Consider the following 21,600-nt stretch of genomic DNA (forward strand, 5'->3'; position numbering starts at 1 on the left):
TCAGGGACTCAGAACAGCTGAACGCTGAAGTCTTTTTTGCTAACATCTGTGTGGTTTGCCCCAGTAACACCTCCATATTGCCTGCTGGTGACACATATTTACTCTGATAGACTACTAATCTCACTACTCACATAACGAACACACACACTCCAACTGCACTGGGCTTTTATGCATAAGTGTGTTCATTGAAATCGGATCACACTAACTATTGTTTGTTTGACATTGATCAGACTCAAAAGAGATCACAGGGTGCCACTTCTGTATACTGAACTGCTCCACATTTGTGCGCAAAAACCGTGCCAAAAGTGTAAGCGTGGAAAAATGAAAGTCTGAAGAATAGGACTACAGATCCTATTTATTTTGCGTTACCATGAAGCTGCAGCTTCAAAATACATGAATTACACTTACGAATAGCAATTAGCCTAAATGTTGCAAATATTTTTTTCTTTACACTTGTTGCAGGGCGATTAATTTACACCTTTGCAAATCTTCCTTTGCGCATGCAAATTTATTTTACGCTTGCAATCTTATGTACTCTTTCACAAATCTTACCCGGCGCAAGTAATCTTTTAGGCACTATTTTACCTTCATATCACATTTCCATGACTTGGCTGTGTCTGAAAACTTAAAAATGCTGCCTTCGGACTTCGGAGGCCGCATTCCAAGCTTGGAAGGCATCAAGGTACGTCCGAATCCAATGTTAGCTTCACTTCCTGTCTCATAGGCTATAGTCCTTAACTGATCGATTTTTGAAGTCAGCATAGATGTATCTTTCGCAAAATATCCCACAATCCTGTGCTTTCCATTCTGTGACAAGTGTGCTAAAAATAATAAGCGTCTGACTGAAAATTGCGGTTTGTGGTCAGTTTGTACTACGTCTTTGAACAACGTTTTCATTTCTAGTGAGAAATTTCTAGTAATTAAATATTAGCTTAGTTAACTCCAAAGCTCTTAAGTCTTACTGAGGATCTGTTTTTTATCGACTACTGTAACTACTTGATCCAGTAGAGGGCACAGAGAGGGCTACCTACAGTCTGTGTTCGTTTGCATAAAAAGTTAGCCATTCAATTTTCACCACTAAACCTACCCAACTCCACCCCCTGATCGCTAAACCCACCCCTAAACCTACCCAACTCCACCCCTCAGATCTTGATCCGACTCCGCCCCCTGGATTTTGTGTACTGCGATGACGTGCTATGGAGAGAGCAGCAATAACCCCCCTTAAGGTAAACAGAACAGAACCAACATGAAAGTATGCAGTATCGTTAATTCAAGATTTTAGAGTACAACATCATTCGAGAATTTAATCATGGGAGTTTTTTTCCAAATTCAGCTAACTTTATGCATTTCTTGCTCATCTAAACTAACTCCTGCTGTTTTATAAAAAAAATAGTTTTACCATGTAAAATGTGCACCACATGCATTTTTTTGGGAATTTAATATTTAACATAGCCTACGTGATTTTTAGTGAATTTAGCACTAAAAGTTTTTTTTTTTTCGATTTAATTAATAATTTAGATGTTGGCTGTGCAACAGTGCTCCCAATCATTCATATGCTACTGAATTCAACACATTTTTATCATAATCTTTAGCTAGCTACTCTTTAAATAAAGCCTACTATTTAACTTCAGTTAGGTTTGCAAAGTTTTCCCCTTTCCCCAAAGAATTTCAGTGTTTAAAAGTGAAAGTGAGTGCATGGATCCAGTTAGCGTTCTAGATATTCAAGCCCCCCACTACGGAAGCCTCCGCATACCTTATGATACAATGGCCCTGTTGTATCCTACAGGACTACCACCTTCACCACCTACCACCTTTAGCATTTCACTGCACACTGCAGCAATAGGTTGGTTCTCAGTTTGAGCTCCACAAAAATCTCTACTTTTAAATACTTGGTATTTAAATATTTAAAATCAATAAATAGGCTATGTTTAGAGCAACATCTCTCTCAGCTTTCAAGTCAATGGAATTCTCTGCCTGCGGATTATATTATCCTCAACAGCTCAGATGACCGACGATTTCAACAGATGTGGAGTTTGGAGCATCAACCAACAACCAGTCTTGATCTGAATTTTCACCAATTTGGATTATCGATGGAATATGATCCAGATCATCTTGGAGTGCAATAATTTTAAGATGCAACATAAGCGACTCAAGGCTGCACAAGGTTAGTACACGCAAGCATCAGAACATGCAGTATTTCTTTCTAACATGCTGACTTTGTTATTTTGCATGAGTTTACGTCCTGTTGGTTATGGATTTCTCAGTAATTTAGCAAAAACACCATGAAAAAAAAAGCACCAAAAAATGTAGCAGACATTTCTGATATTTTCTTTAATCTTTCCTTTTAGTAAAAACAACTGTAACAGGTGCAAGCTGTGCTTCATTCAAGTCCATTGGGCAGTCAGGGACGAGTCAAGATCACTTCTGACAAACATAAGGTCGACCACTTAACATGCTTTATTTCAGCATTCAAAATAATTAAAAACATCTCAAATTATTATACATATACAAAATAGGTACAGATCTTCTTGTTTTAACCCCCCGATGGTGTGCTTCTCTCATAATTGTATTACTTTTCTATTTGATTGCCTGTTTTACGCTTTAAAAAACCCTGGTTGAAAACCAAACAAATCCTGATTACAGAAGGGTGGGAAGGAAGTGGGGATCTAGCTGGAAGCAACTGGACAACATTTGGGGGGATATTTTGTAAAGAAACCAAAAGACAACAACCAAAAAGTGTGAAAAGGTGTTTGGAACATAAAAACAGACTCCACCTGCTTATTCTGCACTTCACAGCTACAGTACTGCTTCTTAACAAAAGCTCTACTGTCTGGCTCTTAGCTTACACTTGAGAAAGAGAGGCGTCTGTTACGACTGGGCAGCAAGACACTAGGGTTTCTTTAGCACCAAAGGCCCTGTGAGCAAAAGCGACGAACAATACATTACTTTTAAAGCTTTCAGGACCTCATGAGGAAATAGCACCTTTACAGCTGTCAATTGATCTTTTAACCATACTTCTGCCAAGCGAAATCCTGACCTGGTGTTGGTCAACACTGGGAATTGCAGGTTTCTTTTTTGAGGTAGCCATAAGACATCAAAACAAAGTCGAACCCCTGTTTCTACAAGAAGTACTTTGTGTGGCTCTTGAGAGGAACGTTGGCATTGGGCACCCGGTGGTCCTAATGGGTACAACACAAAGACACTTAAATGTCATTTTACAGATTTATTTAACACCTGAACATGGTACAAAGCATTTGGTTTCGCTCTTTCATTGTCCTTCCTCAGTGGTTGAAAAAAAGTCACTGCGATGTGTCTTTAAAACTCCAGGGGGATTTTACACTTTATAAGTATATATTATTTTCTTGTTGCCAGTGAAACAAATGAGTCTTCTAAAGTATCCTCAGTGTGGCTGGTGACAAAATAGTGGTCCAAAAAAAAAAAAGAGCCTGGTAACACACAACCACTGTCTTCTGAAGCACAGGTCTAAGCAAGTGGACCATTTGGACAGCCAAATTGAATTCTAGGGTTTGGTTTTAATGCATAGAAAAGATTTTAGAGAGATGATTGCTAGAAAAAAAACCACACACACACGCATTCAAACAATCTCAAGTCCAGATTTCTTTTTTACAAGAAGCAGACTGGGCCAACTTCAATGCCAAATTCTTGATTAGGTGCACCAACGTCCATAGGGGCGATGTCAATAATAGGCAGACGGGATGTTTTCGTTGTTTTGTAGTCAATGACTGTCTTTCCCCATGCACCGGTGTGCGACTGGAGAGATGGAAAAAGCAAGACAGGGATAGAATTAGAACCTTCGCCAAACCATTCTTTATGTTGCTTGTATTAGCTCTCACATTCAAGTAAACAGTACTGTTGTGAAATTGAGATGCTGAATGACTGCGATAGTCACATCAATAAATGATCTAGAAGTTAGAACTCACCGTGCAACCATCCTCAGTGACACTGTATGTGAAGCGGCTGTTGCCCTCTGCTCTAATCTCAATCTCGTTGGAGCCCTGGAGCAGAAGAGCCTTCTTCAGGTTGCCAGAAGCCTGGTCCATGTATGCAATGCTGTTCTTGCAGTGGTATGTAATATTCTGGGAGGCCTCAGTAGACATGAGGCGCAGGAAGGTGAGCTGAATGTTGACATCCTCAGGCTTGGAGCCCTGGCTGCCGTACTCAAACTAGGTTTACACAAGAAAGTACAAGAAAATGAGCAAATATAATAAACAGACACATGAAAAAATACTTTTTGGTCTAGTTGACATCCTGACCTGGAATCCATCGGTCATGGCCTCTCCGAACCAGACGTGCTTCTTCTCCTTGATGTTCTTGCTTGTGTACCAGTTCTTCTTGGGAATGGAGGACTCAGTTGGGTAGACACAGGTCTCGCCAGTTTCCATGTTGCAGTAAACCTTGATGGCATCCTGGTTGCAGCCCTGGTCAGGGTCAATCCAGTACTCTCCTGTGTTTTGTTTTTGAGGAATGAGATGATTAAAGTAAGCATGACAATATAGTATGATGACTGTAGAATTTAGGAATTTAGAAACGTACCGCTCTTCCAGTCTGGGTGGCACATCTTCAGGTCACGGCAAGTGCGTGCAGGGTTCTTCTTGGTGCCATCTGGGCTCATGATGCTTTCAATCTGCTGGCTCAGGGACTTCAGGGTGGTGTCAACCTCCAGGTCACGGTCGCGCATCACATTGGCATCGTCGGCACGGAAGTGGCGGAAGGGATCAGGGGCCTTCTCCTGTGGCTGGGCAATGAAGCCGATGTCAAATCCACCACCAGAGGGTCCAGGAGGTCCAGGGGGTCCGGGAGATCCAGGAGGTCCCTATATGAGCGAGTAAACCAAATATGGCGGGGTTAAAGTATATGTTTGGTTTACTGGGTGCATGGTCATGTAGAAAAAGAAAGAATCACCCACAGATGGTCCAATTTCTCCATTGCGACCACGGGGTCCAGGAGGTCCAATGGGTCCAGGAAGTCCGCTCATACCATCCTTACCAGCATTTCCAGCAGACCCAGCAGGGCCCTATTAAAACAAAAACAGAAACATCCAAATTCACTCAGAATGAACTCCAAAACACTGTGTATATAATTTGACAACTTGATCAAATCAGAGAAAGAATTGTCGTACAAATATGCAGCAAGATTATATATTTGATAATAATACTGACTCTAGGTCCAGCGGGTCCAGAAGCTCCAGCAGGTCCAGGCTCTCCAGAAGGTCCCTATTGACAAGAAAATTATATTTTTTTTGCTGTGGATATTACATTCGAGATTTAAACTGTATGTTCCATAAGCTAAACAGAGTCACTTACAGGTGGTCCTGGGGGTCCCTGCATTCCTGTAAATCCTCTGTGTCCCTTCATGCCTCTCTCACCAGCCTCACCAGCCTCACCCTTGTCTCCACGAGCTCCAGCGGGTCCCTGAATAAAGAAATTACACGTCAGACAACAGTATTGTGTATACCACGGACAGAGTGGGTTTTGTGGTTTGAGTCTTTGACTCGGGACTTACAGAGGGTCCACGGGGACCAGCAGGGCCAGCAGCACCGGCAGGACCAGCAGGGCCCTAAGAAGGAAAAAAAATAATTTGTCAGTTTTACAACTACTCCCATACTTTATAAAGCCATCACCAGTTCAATTCACTTTTGGAGATGGGACACTTACAGACTCTCCACGATCACCAGTCTTTCCAGCAGGGCCAATGGGTCCAGGAGCACCAGGAGGTCCAGGAGCACCGGGAGTGCCAGCAGGGCCAGTCTCACCACGGTCACCCTATGTCACGAGCAGAAGAACAGATTTTGTTTAAGGGACAACGAAACCCCCACAGTCACACAAACTAATGTGGGGTAATGGGGTTTGACTACTGAATGTGTTGCAGTATGGGAAACCATTAAGTCTGCAGCTCACCTTGGGGCCAGCAGCACCATCACGTCCAGCAGAACCCTCATTACCTGGAGTACCCTAATGTAAAGCAAAGCACATAGGTGTCAACAAGGCAGGACTCTTTAGCTTCAGATTATGCCAATGAAATTCGACAGGTATTGGAGTATAGGTATGCATCCTTACCTCACGACCAGGCTCGCCAGAAGGTCCAGCCAATCCAGGGGGTCCCATGGGTCCTGGAGGTCCACGTTCACCAGAGGGACCAGAGGGTCCTTGTTTGCCAGGCTCTCCCTAGATGGAATGATGAAGAGAAGTATGATGAATGCTTTACCATGACTAATGCTTAAGAAACCAGCATATCAACTAGACAAACTTTAGAAAGTAGAGACTGACTGAATAAAACAAGTTCATGATTGTATGGCAGTAGATGAGCCATCAAAGGGTGTAAAACAAGGAAACCAGAATACTCACAGATGGGCCGGAAAGACCAGGGAAACCACGCTCGCCTCTTTGTCCAGGGAGACCAACAATACCACGCTGACCAGCAATACCAGCAGGTCCAGGTGTACCAGCAGGGCCCTGCAAGAAAACAAGTAGGGATATATTAGTGATATAAAATAGGAAGTTCATCACAGGCAGCACAGGAATTCAAGATGGAAGACAGAGGTTGAATCTTATTTCCCTCTAGCAAAGAATTGTACTAGGGCAAACAATTTTGATAATAAGCACAGATTTGTCTTACAATTGATTAAATAACTACCACATTTGGTAGACCGAAAGCTCTCAGTTAAAGTATAACAATTCAAGTTGTGAATTTGAAAGATAAGTGGGTCAATGAAGACTAAAGAGCATCAAATAAAGAGAAACAAATCCATGAATTTAGTCAAAAAAATTGAATTTAATTAATATTATTATTTCAAACCATAAGTATTTTAAACCATCCTGCCTTTCATTCTGGGGATGACTTGGGAGAGATGAAACTGAGAGGCCAGTAATAAGTAATCTCCTTGATACAGTGTCTACAGGTCTTTACTCAAAAACCTCTGATGTGGGAAAACATTTTGTGGCCAGATGAGACCAGGATAGCATTTTAAATGCTCAAATAAATATATGTTGTGCACATACAAGACGGCCAAAAGATGTGAGGATTTGAGAGGAGAGAACTGGTTAAATCATTTGAATAATTTTGCAAGGCACTGTAATTGATATTATATCCATAGTTTGCTTACAGTCATGTATTTAACAAGGCCAGTAGGTAAGGCAATAGTGATTTCGATCGGCATGAAAGACTTACAGTGGGACCCTCAGCTCCGGGATTTCCTTTCTCACCAGGGGCACCAGGTGGTCCAGCAGCACCAACTTCACCAGTGCGCCCAGCAGGTCCAGTCTCACCACGGTTTCCTTTCTGACCCTCCTTACCAGCGGGTCCGGGAGCTCCTGGGGGTCCAGAGTTTCCCTAAGAAGAAACCAGAAGCAATTAGAGAACCGTTGTAATCATGGACCACTTTGATGTACAAATTGCTACTATCAAAATCTTTTGGAGGTTCTTACAGCAGGGCCGGGAGGTCCAACTCTACCAGCAGCACCAGGGAAGCCAGTAGCACCCTTATCAAAAAAAGTAAAAATGAATTAGTCTTATTGTGATATGTAATTTCCACGTGTCTTTAAAAGCATAACATACTGTAATTTTTAGTTGTGCCAAGTACTGACACAGCACCCAGGAATATGAAATTAAGAAAGTCATACTCACAGGGGGACCAGCAGCACCACGGGCACCCTTGGGTCCAGTAGAACCAACGGGACCCTGTATGGCACAAAACAATTTAATTAAAAATTTGGAAGACACAACATAAGTGAAGACAACCTTCACTATTACATGGATCAAACGTTATAGTCCCAAAGGAGCATATGTCTGTTTTGGATGAGGAGATGATCTAAGAAGGTCACACCTGAGGTCCGGGGATGCCAGTTGCTCCTGCAGGTCCTGGAGGACCAGCATCACCCTTAGCACCATTGTCTCCAGCCTCTCCCTTAGCACCAGGCAGACCATCGGCACCCTGTTGGAGAGAAATTAGACATTTGAAATAAGAACTGGCAATTGTAATTGTTAAAACACTTTATAAGGATATATATATATATATATATATATATATATATATATATATATATATATATATATACTAGAGTTACTCACAGGAGGTCCAGCAAATCCAGCAGGTCCTGAAGGACCAGTCTCTCCACGCTCACCCTATTTGTAAAATAGTAAAAGTAAAAGAACTTCAATGTTTCTGCAATGATCAATTTTATATAGTATATCTGTGCATCAAGGATTGTGCTTACAGGTGGTCCACGGGCACCAGCGGGTCCAACAAGTCCAGCTGCACCAGTCTCTCCCTATGTTAAAATACAAATGATAGAACCATGGTTCAATATGCCCTTCGACTTTGTAAGAGTTATCATCAGCGAAGCGATTTTTAATATATGGAATTGTATATTCCATATATGGAATCTTACACAAAAGACACTCACCTTGTCACCAGGAGCTCCAGCAGGTCCAGGAGGTCCAATTGGTCCGGTCATACCACGGATGCCATCTTTACCAGGGGCACCATCAGTACCCTTTGCACCTTGGTCACCCTGGGATAAGAGTTTGTTATCAGTTTTGAGAATCTGTGCCGCTCACTTCAATTGCTGTGAATTAGTACTGAGATACTTGTCAGGAACAATTCTGACAGAAGTTGAAAGTTGTGCATCATTAGTACTCACTCTGTCACCCTTAAGACCTGGCAGACCAGCAGAACCACGCTCGCCAGGCATTCCTTGAAGGCCGGGAGGACCCTGAGCGCCAGGAGCTCCTTGGGCACCAGCATCACCCTACGAAAGCAAGAAAAAAAAATCATACTCCTCAGGGCTTTGATTCGTATTTTGGGACATCCTCTGGATTGTGCCTAGCCATTCACAGTAAATGTGTGGCATCATTTCAACAAAGTGTGTCAGGACAGGTGAGACTCACCTTGGCACCATCGTTACCAGCTGAACCAGGAGAACCACGAGCACCAACAGGACCAGCAGGGCCAGGGGCACCACGCTCACCAGGGAATCCTCTGTCACCCTGGGTAAAAGGTAAATAGAGATACCATCAGTTTTTGTCCATCTCACAAATCTAGAACTAGAAAAAGAATTACAGGTTATGTGCCATTTGTTGATCATGGTGTAGATACTCACTCTGGATCCAGAAGGTCCAGGAGCTCCAGCCTCTCCAGGAGCACCCTGTAATAGATCAAAGAAGGCAAATCAATATCATGTCGCATGGCCTTTCATTTCTAATATCTACATTTGATCATTTAGCTGACGCTAATTGCTATATATGTCAGAGGTCAAACGCCTCTGGAGCAACTAGGGGTTAAGTGTCTTGCTCAGGGACACATTGGTGTCCCACAGTGGATTCGAACCCGGGTCTCTCACACCAAAGGCATGTGTCTTATCCACTGTGCCATCACCACCCCATTTTCCAAGAGACTTAATTGCTTTTGCTCAAAGAAAGAGCATGTCTATGCATAGTATCCTTGCAATTAAGCAATTGTGAACTTTCATTAATCCCATCTAATCATATCAGATCTTTGGTTCACATCTTCTGGTTTACTGTATATAAAAAACAACAGTTCCATAACTTACCTGCTCACCAGCCTTTCCAGGCTCACCAGTAGCACCCATAGGTCCTGGCAGACCCTGTCATTTAGATGCACAAAAAAGAGATTAGCATATTGATGCCAATGTTTATAACAAAATAGTGTGTATTGAGTGGATGGGATGTGTGAGATGAGTTGGCACACTCACCTGGAATCCGGGAGGACCAGCAGGTCCCTGTTCACCTCTCTCACCAGCAGGCCCCTATTCATGAAAACAATATCATGAGACACAGTGGTTCATTGAAGTAATTGTACCTCATTGTTATTGTAATGTAGTAGATGTAAGAACAATAGAAGTTGAAGCTAATGTTGTATTTAAAGCCATTATATGAATATTTGAGACCGTTTGTATTAGGGCTGGGTATTGAGACAAATTTCACAATTCGATTCAATATCGATTATTTTGGATATCAGTTACAATAAATGGCAAATTTTCTCAAGAAAATCAAATCTCTTAACTAATGCTGTAAACTATGGGAGTCTTGTTGTAGCCTACTAGGCTTCATTAGCCTAATATGAAGGTAATAATTAACTGTTTTGTAGCTATACAAACACTTAAATTACACTTTTATTTATTTTTATAATAAGAAGATTATATGAAATATAAACATTTAAATGGTGGCTGTCATAAAAACTTGCCAGATTTATTCAAATATGCATTAAATATTGAAGAACATTAAGATTATAATGCATATGTAATATGGTGTATATATTTAGCAAAATTCTCCTCTCTAGAGTTTTTTTATTCTAGCTGACTGACGAGTTGATGTGGGTTTTCTGAGGTAAATATGATGATACATGAGATTGATTACAAGCTGTTTAACTGACGCCATTCCACGGTTGAAACGCTGATTGAGCGAATCAATGTGACATGATACGGATTTCGATAAGTTGTACTCTATCTTTAACACACTTTCAGATGCTCATTCATGTTTATTTCGTGCCGTGACTGGTATTATTAAGCCGGAAGAGAGATCAGCGCTGCTGCTTCTCTTGAGCTGCGCCATAGCGATCTCACGCCACAGCGCCAAAACGGTAAAACGCTATTCATGTTTTTGAATTTCTAAAGAAAATGGACGTAATTTGAAAATTGAGACTTTGTTTCATATCAATAGTAACAAAGGACAAAGATTATTGCGATTTGTTGTATGCGCGCAGCCGTGATACAATGTTCCATTCATTTAAATGAAACAGGATGACTAATCGATTCTTGAGATTTAAGAATCGATATCGGTTCGTAAAAATGAGAATCGATTAATATCGAGAAATCGATATTAGTTTGCATAATGTATTAGCAGGACCATTGTTTTAAATGAGGCTGAAATAATGTTAAATGACATGATGCATTATGGAATATTGAAGTGCTACTCACAGTAGGTCCAGTAGCACCAGGGGCACCAACATCACCGTCCTTACCGGGAGCGCCCTAAAGTTAAGCATAAAACACAATAGAATAAGGCCCAGACTAAGACACTATGAACAAAAGAGGGTAAAAGAAAAGCACAGATACTTACAGTGGCACCGACAGCACCCATCACACCTCTCTCACCAGGTTTGCCACCCTCACCCTGCACAGGGGCAAAATGAACATCACTCTTAAAAAGCTTTTTGTAACAAATGTACACTGAACCAGAACTCAAAAGTTTCTTAGACATAAAATATAAGCTATCAAGGTGTGACTGTCTGCATTTTGGCTATGCAGTGAGAATACTCACATTTTATAGTGTAGGTTTTTTTTTCAAACTGAAAGAGTCAAGAGAGTTTAGTGCACTCACAGCAGCACCCTTAGGTCCAGGGAATCCCATGACACCAGGCTGTCCTCTGGCTCCGATGGGGCCAGGTGGTCCAGGGCGGCCATCTTGTCCAGCATTACCCTATTAAATATAAAACAAAAAGACCTGTGAGCTTCGATCCTTTTCTACAGATATCTGGGCATGAGATGGAATGCATGAATGAATGATAACACTTTCTTAAAAAGTTAACAGTTAATTACTTACAATGCAAATTCTAGTCCCAGACTAACATGCATGTTTGAGTTGAGTTTTAAAGCAACTAAAACTCTGACATATCTTAAAATATGTGACTGTCCTTGTTTTGTCTCAAGATTCACACCAGTAGTTTTTTTCTAAAGCACGTTTATAAAAGCTACTTTAATATCCCGAATTGAACTGCAATCTGATCCGGGCTTAATCTAAGCCCTGTCTGTGAAACCAGGCCAGTGGTTTGACTGATTTAAGTGTCTTTTTTTAAACCAATTTTTCTTTAAATGTTCTGCAATAAACAATCTAAGGTGTCAAAAGCAGTTTTATGATTGATATTGTTGGATTCGGAGGTGTAAGAAAAGGTTCAGGGAGTAAAAGTCCGCCTCGGTATTTTGTTCCAGTCACCTGGATTAGCTAATTAGCTCAGTTTTTAAAGCCAGAATATAGAACTAATTAATGAAATCAGCTGGCTGAGGATGGAATAAACATATGGCAGGACTTCTGACCCCTGGACTTTACACCTCTGATTGGATTTCAAACACCGGATAAAACCAGTAGTATACTAGACCACTTTAGAATGCATTTGGGTAATCTGTTATAGTGTAGTGGGTTTGTTGTGACATTATGGAGAATTGTGTGGGCACTCACAGTAGGTCCGGTCTTTCCATCAGGTCCAGGGCTGCCAGGGCTACCAGTCATACCCTGTAATTGGCAAGAAGAGAGAGAGGGTCAACCACTGACATACTAATACACAATCAATCCCACCAATAATATATATATCATTCCTCTGGATGCCAATTTTCTCACCTTGGATCCTGGCATACCAGGTTCACCATTGCGGCCAGGCTCACCAGTGGCACCCTTAGGTCCAACAACTCCAGGGCCTCCACGCTCACCAGTGGCACCCTGTTACAGATCAAAAAGAGTTGCACCATTTACCATTGATGAAATTTGATAAATAAATATTGTAATATCCTAAACAGATTTTCTGCCTATTTTCTGTTTAGTTGCTAACTAAAAAGGATGTTAAATAGTGTGAAACATTTTGTATCTTTTGTAGACCTACCTTAGGACCTGCAGATCCATCAGCACCAGGGAAACCACGAGCACCAGGAGCACCCTGCACAAAAAGGTGTGTAATTGTTAAGGTCTAGGCCGCTTTTAAGGTTCTCACTGATATTTTCGATTATCTGGAGAGGTTTAAATGTGGGTACATACACGTTCACCAGTGGGTCCACGGCCACCAATTGCACCGGGCTCACCACGGGCTCCTCTCTTGCCTTCCTCACCAGGTGGGCCAGGGGGACCCTGAACTCCTTGGGCACCCTGGGTAAGCACAAAAGAAAAAGGAAGATGGTTAGAAATCAATTATTGTAAAATAGTTGCTTTTTCAGTCCTAAGGCTCTGTTTTTACAAAGCTATGGAATGTTTAAACTAAATTTGCAATTTTTCTAGATCAAATAAATGAAGTTTATACTTACAGCCTCTCCCTTAGCACCAGCCTCTCCTTTGGAACCAGGGGCACCGGCCTCACCCTGTAAAATGTAAAAAGTAATTGTGTGAAATAATTCACATTTTGTCTGAAAAAATATGGCTGATGATCTGAGAAGAAATAGACACTTACGGTGTTACCCTTAGGGCCAGGGGCACCAGAAGCTCCAGCAGGTCCGGGAGGACCGCGAGGTCCAGGGAAACCAGGAGCACCAGCAATACCAGGAGTGCCCTGTAGGTGGCAGCAGAGAACATAAAAGATATGCCGTTAATTTACTAACACCAAAGATCTACTCCAGGGAGAGGAAATATATTGGCCTAAAAAAGAACTTTTATCAATAAGAGCATTTGAATAAACCGATACTTACAGGAGCACCCTTGGGACCAGCAGCACCATCAGCTCCATTGTTACCCTACAGTAGAAGGAAAGCAAAATGGACAAGGTGGTCAGGACTAAACTGCACAAATAATTGGAATGTAAAACTAAAAAAAATATGATATTATATTTGATGTTTGCAAGGATTTACTCACAGCGGGTCCAGCAGCACCAGCAGGTCCAGGGTTACCAGCCTCACCACGGGCTCCCTGGGGTCCCTCTGCACCTCGAGATCCCTGAGGACCAACCTCTCCCTAGAGAAAGCAAAGAGCAAGAGTGAGATGGGTCAACATTACACTTTAGTAGAGCGACACGGGGCATCTCAATTTTCAGTGTAAATGAAGAATTGTGTTTATAATCCATAAAAAAAAACTTAAGATGATCAATGGATAATATATCTCTATGATGCTAGAAGATAAGTTTGCATGTCATCTCAAGTTTCAGATAGATAACTTTCTATTCATTTATCGATTGTGGATCGTTCAAGCTCCAAACAAATAATAAGTTCAAATGAATAAGCTTTGACCTACTAACACATTTCCAAAGATCAATGCGTCATTCATTGTTGGCCTACATAATCGAGATGATCGACATACAGTAGTTATCGAGAACTACGACCATTGACCCAACTTGTGGCACTTTAGTGTTTGGTTTGATATGGAGTTTGAATTTGTGTAATCTTGTGAACAAATGAGAGGGGTTTTATTACCTTAGCTCCAGGGCCACCAGGGAATCCTGGGGGGCCAGCAGGGCCAGTTGGGCCCTAAAAGTAGAAAAAAAAGAAAGAAATTATATTAAGTTTTTTTTTTACTCATCAGATTAATTCAGATCTGGTGTCTTTACAAAAAGAATCTGGTCTATTAAAAAAAAAAAAAAAACTGCTACTTACAGGAGGACCAGCAGCTCCAGCGGCACCATCATTACCACGAGCACCCTGAACATTTGAGAACATCGAGAAGTGGTGATTATTTGGAAGTCATTCATTATTTATATATTGAAAGTGTAATCTGTGCTATGAAGAGGGCAGGACTTTGATAAAGGATTTATAAAAACTCAACACATATAAAATGATCCAAAAAATTATCTAAAAGGTGGAAAAATTAAGAAAAATGTGGTTAAGCTACTGTGAAATGCTCAATATCCAGGTCTGTCCTTTATTACGTAACAAGGTACAGCATGTTACATCTATAAATAATGTATAACACTCCAATATAGGTCACATATCAGGACAATAATAAAGTACAGTTCACTTCAGGGTTATAAGGTTATAAAGGTTACTTACAGCAGAGCCAGGAGGACCAGCACGGCCTCTCTCGCCAGGCAGACCACGAGGACCCTGAAAAACAGATTTACATTAGAACGAACTGAAAATGTGGATTTTGAATTTGAGAGAAACAAATTTGCAAAATAGCATGAAAGTCATGCTTAAATATGCAAATCAAGTGCGAATGGATGATCCTTACCATAGCACCGGGAGTTCCGTTCTCACCAGGGGAACCAGCCTCACCCTACAGGGCAAAGCAGGGTGTTAACTGGTCTGCTTACTGTGAAATTGAGGTATGAAGTGTAATACTGATTTTAAATTCTGATTTCACCTTAGGTCCAGCAGGGCCAGAATCTCCCTTAGCTCCATCTAGACCGCTGAATCCCTGAGGTACAGAGGACGCACGTAAAGATTTAATTCATGTAGACATAGGTTGATAGTCATCAAACGAGAGGAACCACTCCCTAGAGCTAGAGCACTCACTCTGTGTCCCTTGATGCCTGGAAGTCCAGGGGTTCCGGGGAATCCACGAGCACCCTAGGGAGAAGGACAAACGATTTTTACGCTCATTTCTCCTTTTGTGGGTCAAACACCATAATGCTAATAACTAATGGAATGCAATTATAACAATAGTTGTACAACACTCACCTGTGCGCCAGGGGCTCCGCGCTCACCAGGGCGACCAGGTTTGCCAGACTCACCCTACAGAGTCAGAGAACAACAGATGAGAAAAGGAAAAAAAGAAGCTGAATCACTGGTTAAACCCTAGAATGAATTAGGAGAAATGTTTGCTATTTCACTGTCACTATTTCCTGATGTTTCTTTTAACTGTTTCTCTATGATGTTGATAAGTTTAATGCTCGGCTCCCCAAAGTCTTAGATGAACAATATGCAACTGTACTATAACTGAACTACACTGTATTAACTATTGAAGTAAAAAAAAAGGTTCTTACATCATCATTAACCAAAATGTAAAAATGATATGGATTACTTACATCCTCTCCGTTCTTTCCAGGGGGACCAGCAGCACCACGGGGACCCATTGGACCCTAAAGCAGGAAAGCAGCAGAAAAAAAATCCAAGTTAGGAAATACCATTTGTGTCCATGTGAGTGTATTTTTATGTTTTGCATTGTGGCGGCATGAGTGAGTCACACTTTGGCAGAGTGAATTATCCAGATCAAAAAAGTGAAATATTGACTAAATATCTAGGTGCCTGTGTAGGTGCCTGAGGTCAAGGTTCATGAACCCTGCACCATTTTGACATACTGAAGTCACATATCTAAGTATGTTAGAGTAATATTAATGTGGGCGAATGTAAATGGGTAAAGTGATTGACCTTAGATATTTACTGTGTGTGTGATTGGATAGATGTACAGATTATTTGTTTAGATACTCACAGGAGCACCAGCCTCGCCAGGCTCACCAGGGGGACCAGTAAATCCTTGGGGTCCCTGTAGAGGAGGGCAAAGGGCACACGTTACAAAAAGCACAAGCCTGAGGAACACTGTTTACAGTGCGAGAGCGAGATTACATGCTAAAATGAGCATTGAGCAAAAAGGTTGTAGCTCATTTAGACTTCCTGGGTGGATAAAAATGAGTAATAAAATGATAAAATAATAACAATAAAAAAACTACAAATTAAATGTATTGTGATTTTCCCAGGTACGAAATTGCAGTAATCAAACTAATTTCACAAAGATTAAATTGAGTGTGACAAGTAACAACAAATAAAAAGGTGCATATTTATATTTATGTATTCATTTAAATATGACTTCTAATATGGAACTTTTTAAAACACATTTGTCAGGATGACAAGACTTTTAAGAATTGTACTCACAGAAGCTCCAGGAGGCCCAGGGGGTCCACGAGGGCCCATAGGTCCCTGCAAAAAAAAAAAAAAAAAAAAAAAGAGAAAAATGAGATATAATCAGTAAATCTGACAGTAACAATTGGTGAACATATTGCTCAAGGAATATTTTGTTTGAAGCTACATGCTACACATGCCTTGTATTGGGCTAAAGTGAGTTCTGTTTAGATCTGTTTATATATTTGATGATATATCTGATTTGATGCTGTGTTATAAAAAAAATGAATAGTGATTATATAGAGAGATAAATAAGTGGACAAACATGCATATTGTACATTTATTGCAGTGGTATTTGCATCACTCAGGGGTTTGTAGGATCATGTGTGCGTTTTTTACCATGGGGCCTGGGACAGCCATTCCACCTCCGGATTTCTCATCAAAGCCACCAGACATCTGAGGAGAAAAGTTCTGTGGAGGGACAAGAAGAAAAAGCAAAGACCTGGTCAGTAATTTGGACTGGGTCCATTTAGTTCTTACAAAGTATGAGATAAGAGACTCTTATGAGGGATCTGTGCTCATCTCAGCACAGGACAGGATGAAACATAACTGAATGTATCTAGCAAGCTCATGTTCAGGGGCTTATCTTAAACTTAATCCAAAGCTTTGCATGCCAGTGTGCAAATATAGCTACTGCCCTGAGGGTGCTGTCCACTTTAATGGTGCTGAAATGTGTCAGCCCTGTGACCTAAAGGTGTTTTAAATGTGATACGATTTCAGATTCCGGCCTAGACAAACTCTGAAAGTTTTGGGCCTGGCCTGAAGGTACATTTAAGTTACACCTTTTACCGGTTGGAGAAATTTAGTATTTTCCTAATTTAGGATTAGATACTTACTCCACCAAGGCCAGGAGGTCCAGGGGGGCCTGGGGGCCCAGGAAGGCCAGGCTGGCCAGGGATTCCATCATTGCCAGCAGGGCCGGGAGGACCCTGTTTAAGGTCAAAGGAAGGAAAAAGTAGGATTTAAGGGGATGAGAAAAGAAAGAGTCCAGCTCACATTAAAGCCCTTTCAGTTCAAAATGATTCACCACATCTATAGGTCAGTCCTTTTTACTTGGTAGAGGTATAATGGTGGAAAGTGGTGAGCTGATATATAATTTAGTTGTCTTTTTACATTATATATAGACCAAATCATCTTTCTGTGCCTCATCACAAGAGTAGCTAAAACACCACAAATACCATATAAAAGACAAACTAAACCATCTGCATGTGCTTGTAGTGTAATTCTGTTGTTATGGAGACATGTCAGATGTAAAGCATATCATTAGTGCTGCTGGTACTTTCTGTGTGAGATTACATAACCATGACCTTGCTAACAAACACTTGAACAACTCAAAATCAAAAATAAATCAGATAAAAACTAGTTTTAGATAAAATCCACTGTCAGTCAAAAAAAAAGCTATAAAAAAGAATTTATGACTGAAAATAGAGCATAGAGTTATATAACATACACATATACTGTATATATAATTTATATAGATGTGAGGGATACAATCTTTTTGTGAAGTGCTAATGAGAGCTGATTTTGAATTACATGTTTTTTTGTCTTCAAGAACTTAAAAGATGTTCATCAAGTAAACAAAACCCTTGATGAGGCAATAAACGGATGCATAAAAAGAGAGAAATATAAACCTACCCTGTCACCCTTCTCACCGGGAGAACCTCTAGGTCCCTGAGAGAGAGCGATGAACACAAATGAGTTTATAAGGATTTGTTTTCCCGGATAAACATAACAACTTTTAATTAACTAGTTTCAAATGAGTTCAAAAGATGCCTTGAGCATGCTGTACTTATTGCAATACACTGAACATTTCACAAGATTCTTCTACGAAGCAATGAACTGAAAACTTATTTGAGGCAATATAAGCTGATAAAAGTAAAGCAACATTTACCTCAACACTGGGTTCCTGGAAATCTGCACAATTGAAGGGGAAAAAAGACTAATTAAAACCATATAAAAACAGAAATTAATTAGATGCTCATCAATTCTTATCAACAATCAGCCTAACAAATAAGTCTCTGGTTTTCCCCAATTAGATTTGAGGCTTTGAGCCTTGATTTAGGCCTACTAGACCAAGAACCAAGCGACAAATTAATCCAGTGAATAACCATAAGGCTTGAAGCTTGAAAGCCATATTTCAAAATCCAAGGGAGTGAATGTTGTGGATCCATAAGAATGTTCCCAGACACTTTTAATGTGGGAAGTGGTGAGGTTGTTTTGTTTGCCCAAGGTAAGGGGGGATAACCCCCCGATGCGTGAGAATCAAGGCGTCGTACCGTCGTCTGGGCAGACGGGGCAGCACTCGTCGTTGGGAATCACTGGGTTGGGGCAGTCGGTCGTGTCCTCGCAGATCACCTCGTCGCACATAACGGTGCCGCTGTCGCACACGCAGATTTGGCATGGCTCTGGTTTCCAGACGTCCCTGTCATTGTAGACCTGGCCGTCCAATGTGCAGCTGCCACTTGTGCCTATAACGAGTAAAAGAGTTGCATGAGTGTAAAAGTAGATATGTAAACGTTTGCTATTTGACTATGTCATAGGATTTAAAATATTCAGGTCGGTGTGTTTCTTGTTTACTGTTTTCCACGTGAGCCTAAATCAGTGACGGAAGGTGGGAAATGAATAATGTAGGCTACTTAAGTCATCTTTAAATAACCTCCAGATCTCTAAACTTAGATCTTATAGTGGTATAGGATTTGGTATAGCCATCTCTTTAGCATTTTTCTTTTGAAAACATTTCCCGTAGACGTGAATGGGAACAGAATAGCGGATGTTAATAACGCACACCTTTACTTTTGTTTGAAAGTGTTTGGTTTGGAAATGGCCGCTAGGTGGCGTAGTATTGTTGGGCCCAGGTTCCAGTTTTCAGTGGGAAAAGCTTGAGGGAAAATTTCCACGTCTGCTGAAGCTCACCGTCCATCATGAAGTAATTGAAAACTGTCGACTTGGCAACGGCTAACGTTTTCCTTCAGTGGAAAGTCTGCTGGGTCCGCATGTGTTTTCAATCACCAAAACAGAGGGGGAAAAGGAATGGGGGTGGGGGATTGTCAAAATATGATGTCATTGCACATTTAACCACCAAGTGGCGCTGGGATACTGCCTGAAAAACGTATGCCCTTCAGATGTAAAATTATGGGTCTGGAATATTAATTAAAAACAAAAACAAGAACAAGAACAACAAAAAAACATTTAAGCTATTATTTTTTCTTTATCATATGAGTTTTGTTTTAATGTAGGCTACATAGCAGACTTCACTATCCAGTTTGGAGAGATGCTTATTCAAGAGTGAGATCATCACTTTTTGTTTGGCGGGGGAAACTTTTTTAAATAGGATTTCTCCCATATCCAGATTATTTTGCTGAAATTTATCATTTATATTGTTACCAAGTTGTTGGTTTTCCTCCAACTGGCAAATTGTATAAGCAATGACTTCTGAATTTGTATTCATCTCAACGTTTTTGTTTCCAAATTTTTATCAGTTAATTTTCAAGCATTGAGCACATTATGGAATATTTGATCTCTTCCCTGTCTGCTTTTCTCATATGGCAGCTGTTGAGGAAAACACATTGCGCGTGGAGGAGAATCTCCAAAACCTGTGCCAACTTGACTCCAGAGGCTCGCGCATGCAGAGCTTGAAAAGGCCCAGTGGGTGTAATGCATATCCACACTAAGGAAATTTTCTTCTATCCCAGAAGAAAACATAGCCTAATCTATGATAGCCTAAAGGTTAGAGGGAAAACGCCTGCATAACCTTTTTTCTTGTTTTGTAGCCCTGAGAGAATAATTTATCTTGCTGTTTCCTTTTAAAGCATCACAAAATAGCCTCACTGCTTCACTTTTGCACCCACTGACCTCCAGCAAAGCTTAAAAAAATGTAGAAAAGTTATACTTACGATCATCCTCCCCTTGTCCTCTTGCCAAAAGCACCGTTGCGCTTAGCAATAGCGCCAACCGAATATCCACAAAGCTGAACATGTCTAAATATTAGACATGTAGACTCTTTGAGGCGAGGGATGTTCTTTTTTTCCTTTAGACTCCAATCATACACGGTAGGGTCCGGTCTTCTGTGATTCCAATCCAGACCCCAGCAGAAACTCCCTACTGCCTAAACCAACTGTAGGTCCTGGCTTTTATACCCCAAACTTTCTGGGAGGTGCCGGGCGTAGATAACTCAAGCATGTTCACGTTTAATAGAACAGCGTCCCTCCTTCACCGGACAGGGGGGCTGTCTTCACGACGTTTTCAGAACTAACATCTGAAGAAACCTGATCTCTTAATAAAAAGGTGAGGGTTTGCTCTCAAAACTTATTTTTGTTGTGTGCCAAGGTGACCTGTATTGTGGCCATATCTTTTGTTTCAATATTGAATTCTGGAGAGACCCATTGACCAAAGACTTTCTTCAGATGAGGACTTGGAGAAGAGGACCACGCAAAGCTTTCTGAACTAAATTTGTTATCGTTTCTTTACTAGTTTGTATAGGCTACCGACGGAACAATTCTGTTTTATAGAATTTTATTCAGTTCATTTTTTTCATTAGTTGTCTTCTATCTATCTATCTATCTATCTATCTATCTATCTATCTATCTATCTATCTATCTATCTATCTATCTATCTATCTATCTATCTATCTATCTATCTATCTATCTATCTATCTATCTATCTATCTATCTCTTTTAAATCGCTATTTTAATACTAGGCTGAGATAGATAGTTAGGCTATCTCAGCTTATCTTAAAATTATTAAAATATCGATTCAAAAGTTATTTATGCAGGGCTATATTGTTTATATTATTATTTGCCCCAGGAATTATTTGCCAAATGTATTTCGTTTTATTTGTTCTATGAAAGTATTTGTGTTTGGTCCATCTTTGATATGTATGCATTATATTATGATGCTGATTCAGGATGGATACATTTTCTTGTTAATAAAAGCAGAACAACATTGTTTTTTCTCTCTTTTAACCTGTCACGATGATATCTGTCATTTAGACGTAGCCTGCTTGATTTTATGACTGATCAATCCCAGTTGCTTCAACTCA

The 21,600-nt window shown here is 40.7% G+C and overlaps 1 protein-coding gene across 1 annotated transcript; it reads right to left on the reverse strand.

The window, feature by feature from the left end:
* Positions 1 to 2,434: 2,434 nt before the first annotated feature.
* col1a1a (collagen, type I, alpha 1a) lies at positions 2,435 to 20,656 on the reverse strand. Its single transcript, XM_039686354.2, has 51 exons — positions 20,456 to 20,656; positions 18,839 to 19,030; positions 18,454 to 18,476; positions 18,198 to 18,233; positions 17,399 to 17,491; positions 16,902 to 16,973; positions 16,536 to 16,580; positions 16,096 to 16,149; positions 15,692 to 15,745; positions 15,345 to 15,398; positions 15,180 to 15,233; positions 15,028 to 15,081; positions 14,896 to 14,940; positions 14,715 to 14,768; positions 14,322 to 14,366; positions 14,142 to 14,195; positions 13,588 to 13,686; positions 13,425 to 13,469; positions 13,190 to 13,288; positions 13,047 to 13,100; positions 12,784 to 12,891; positions 12,632 to 12,685; positions 12,373 to 12,471; positions 12,214 to 12,267; positions 11,359 to 11,457; positions 11,098 to 11,151; positions 10,956 to 11,009; positions 9,732 to 9,785; positions 9,570 to 9,623; positions 9,120 to 9,164; positions 8,908 to 9,006; positions 8,661 to 8,768; positions 8,424 to 8,531; positions 8,235 to 8,288; positions 8,089 to 8,142; positions 7,844 to 7,951; positions 7,645 to 7,698; positions 7,446 to 7,499; positions 7,189 to 7,350; positions 6,366 to 6,473; positions 6,078 to 6,185; positions 5,919 to 5,972; positions 5,676 to 5,783; positions 5,524 to 5,577; positions 5,325 to 5,432; positions 5,181 to 5,234; positions 4,928 to 5,035; positions 4,555 to 4,834; positions 4,275 to 4,465; positions 3,942 to 4,184; positions 2,435 to 3,771 (listed from the first exon to the last, which is right to left on the reverse strand). Exons 1-51 carry the CDS (start codon positions 20,535 to 20,537, stop codon positions 3,625 to 3,627), a joined length of 4,347 nt encoding a protein of 1,448 aa, XP_039542288.2. The 5' UTR covers positions 20,538 to 20,656; the 3' UTR covers positions 2,435 to 3,624.
* Positions 20,657 to 21,600: the final 944 nt, after the last annotated feature.

The sequence above is a fragment of the Pimephales promelas genome, chromosome 3 (genome assembly GCF_988280905.1).
Source record: "Pimephales promelas chromosome 3, fPimPro1.hap1.1, whole genome shotgun sequence".
NCBI classification, from domain to species: Eukaryota; Metazoa; Chordata; class Actinopteri; order Cypriniformes; family Leuciscidae; genus Pimephales; species Pimephales promelas.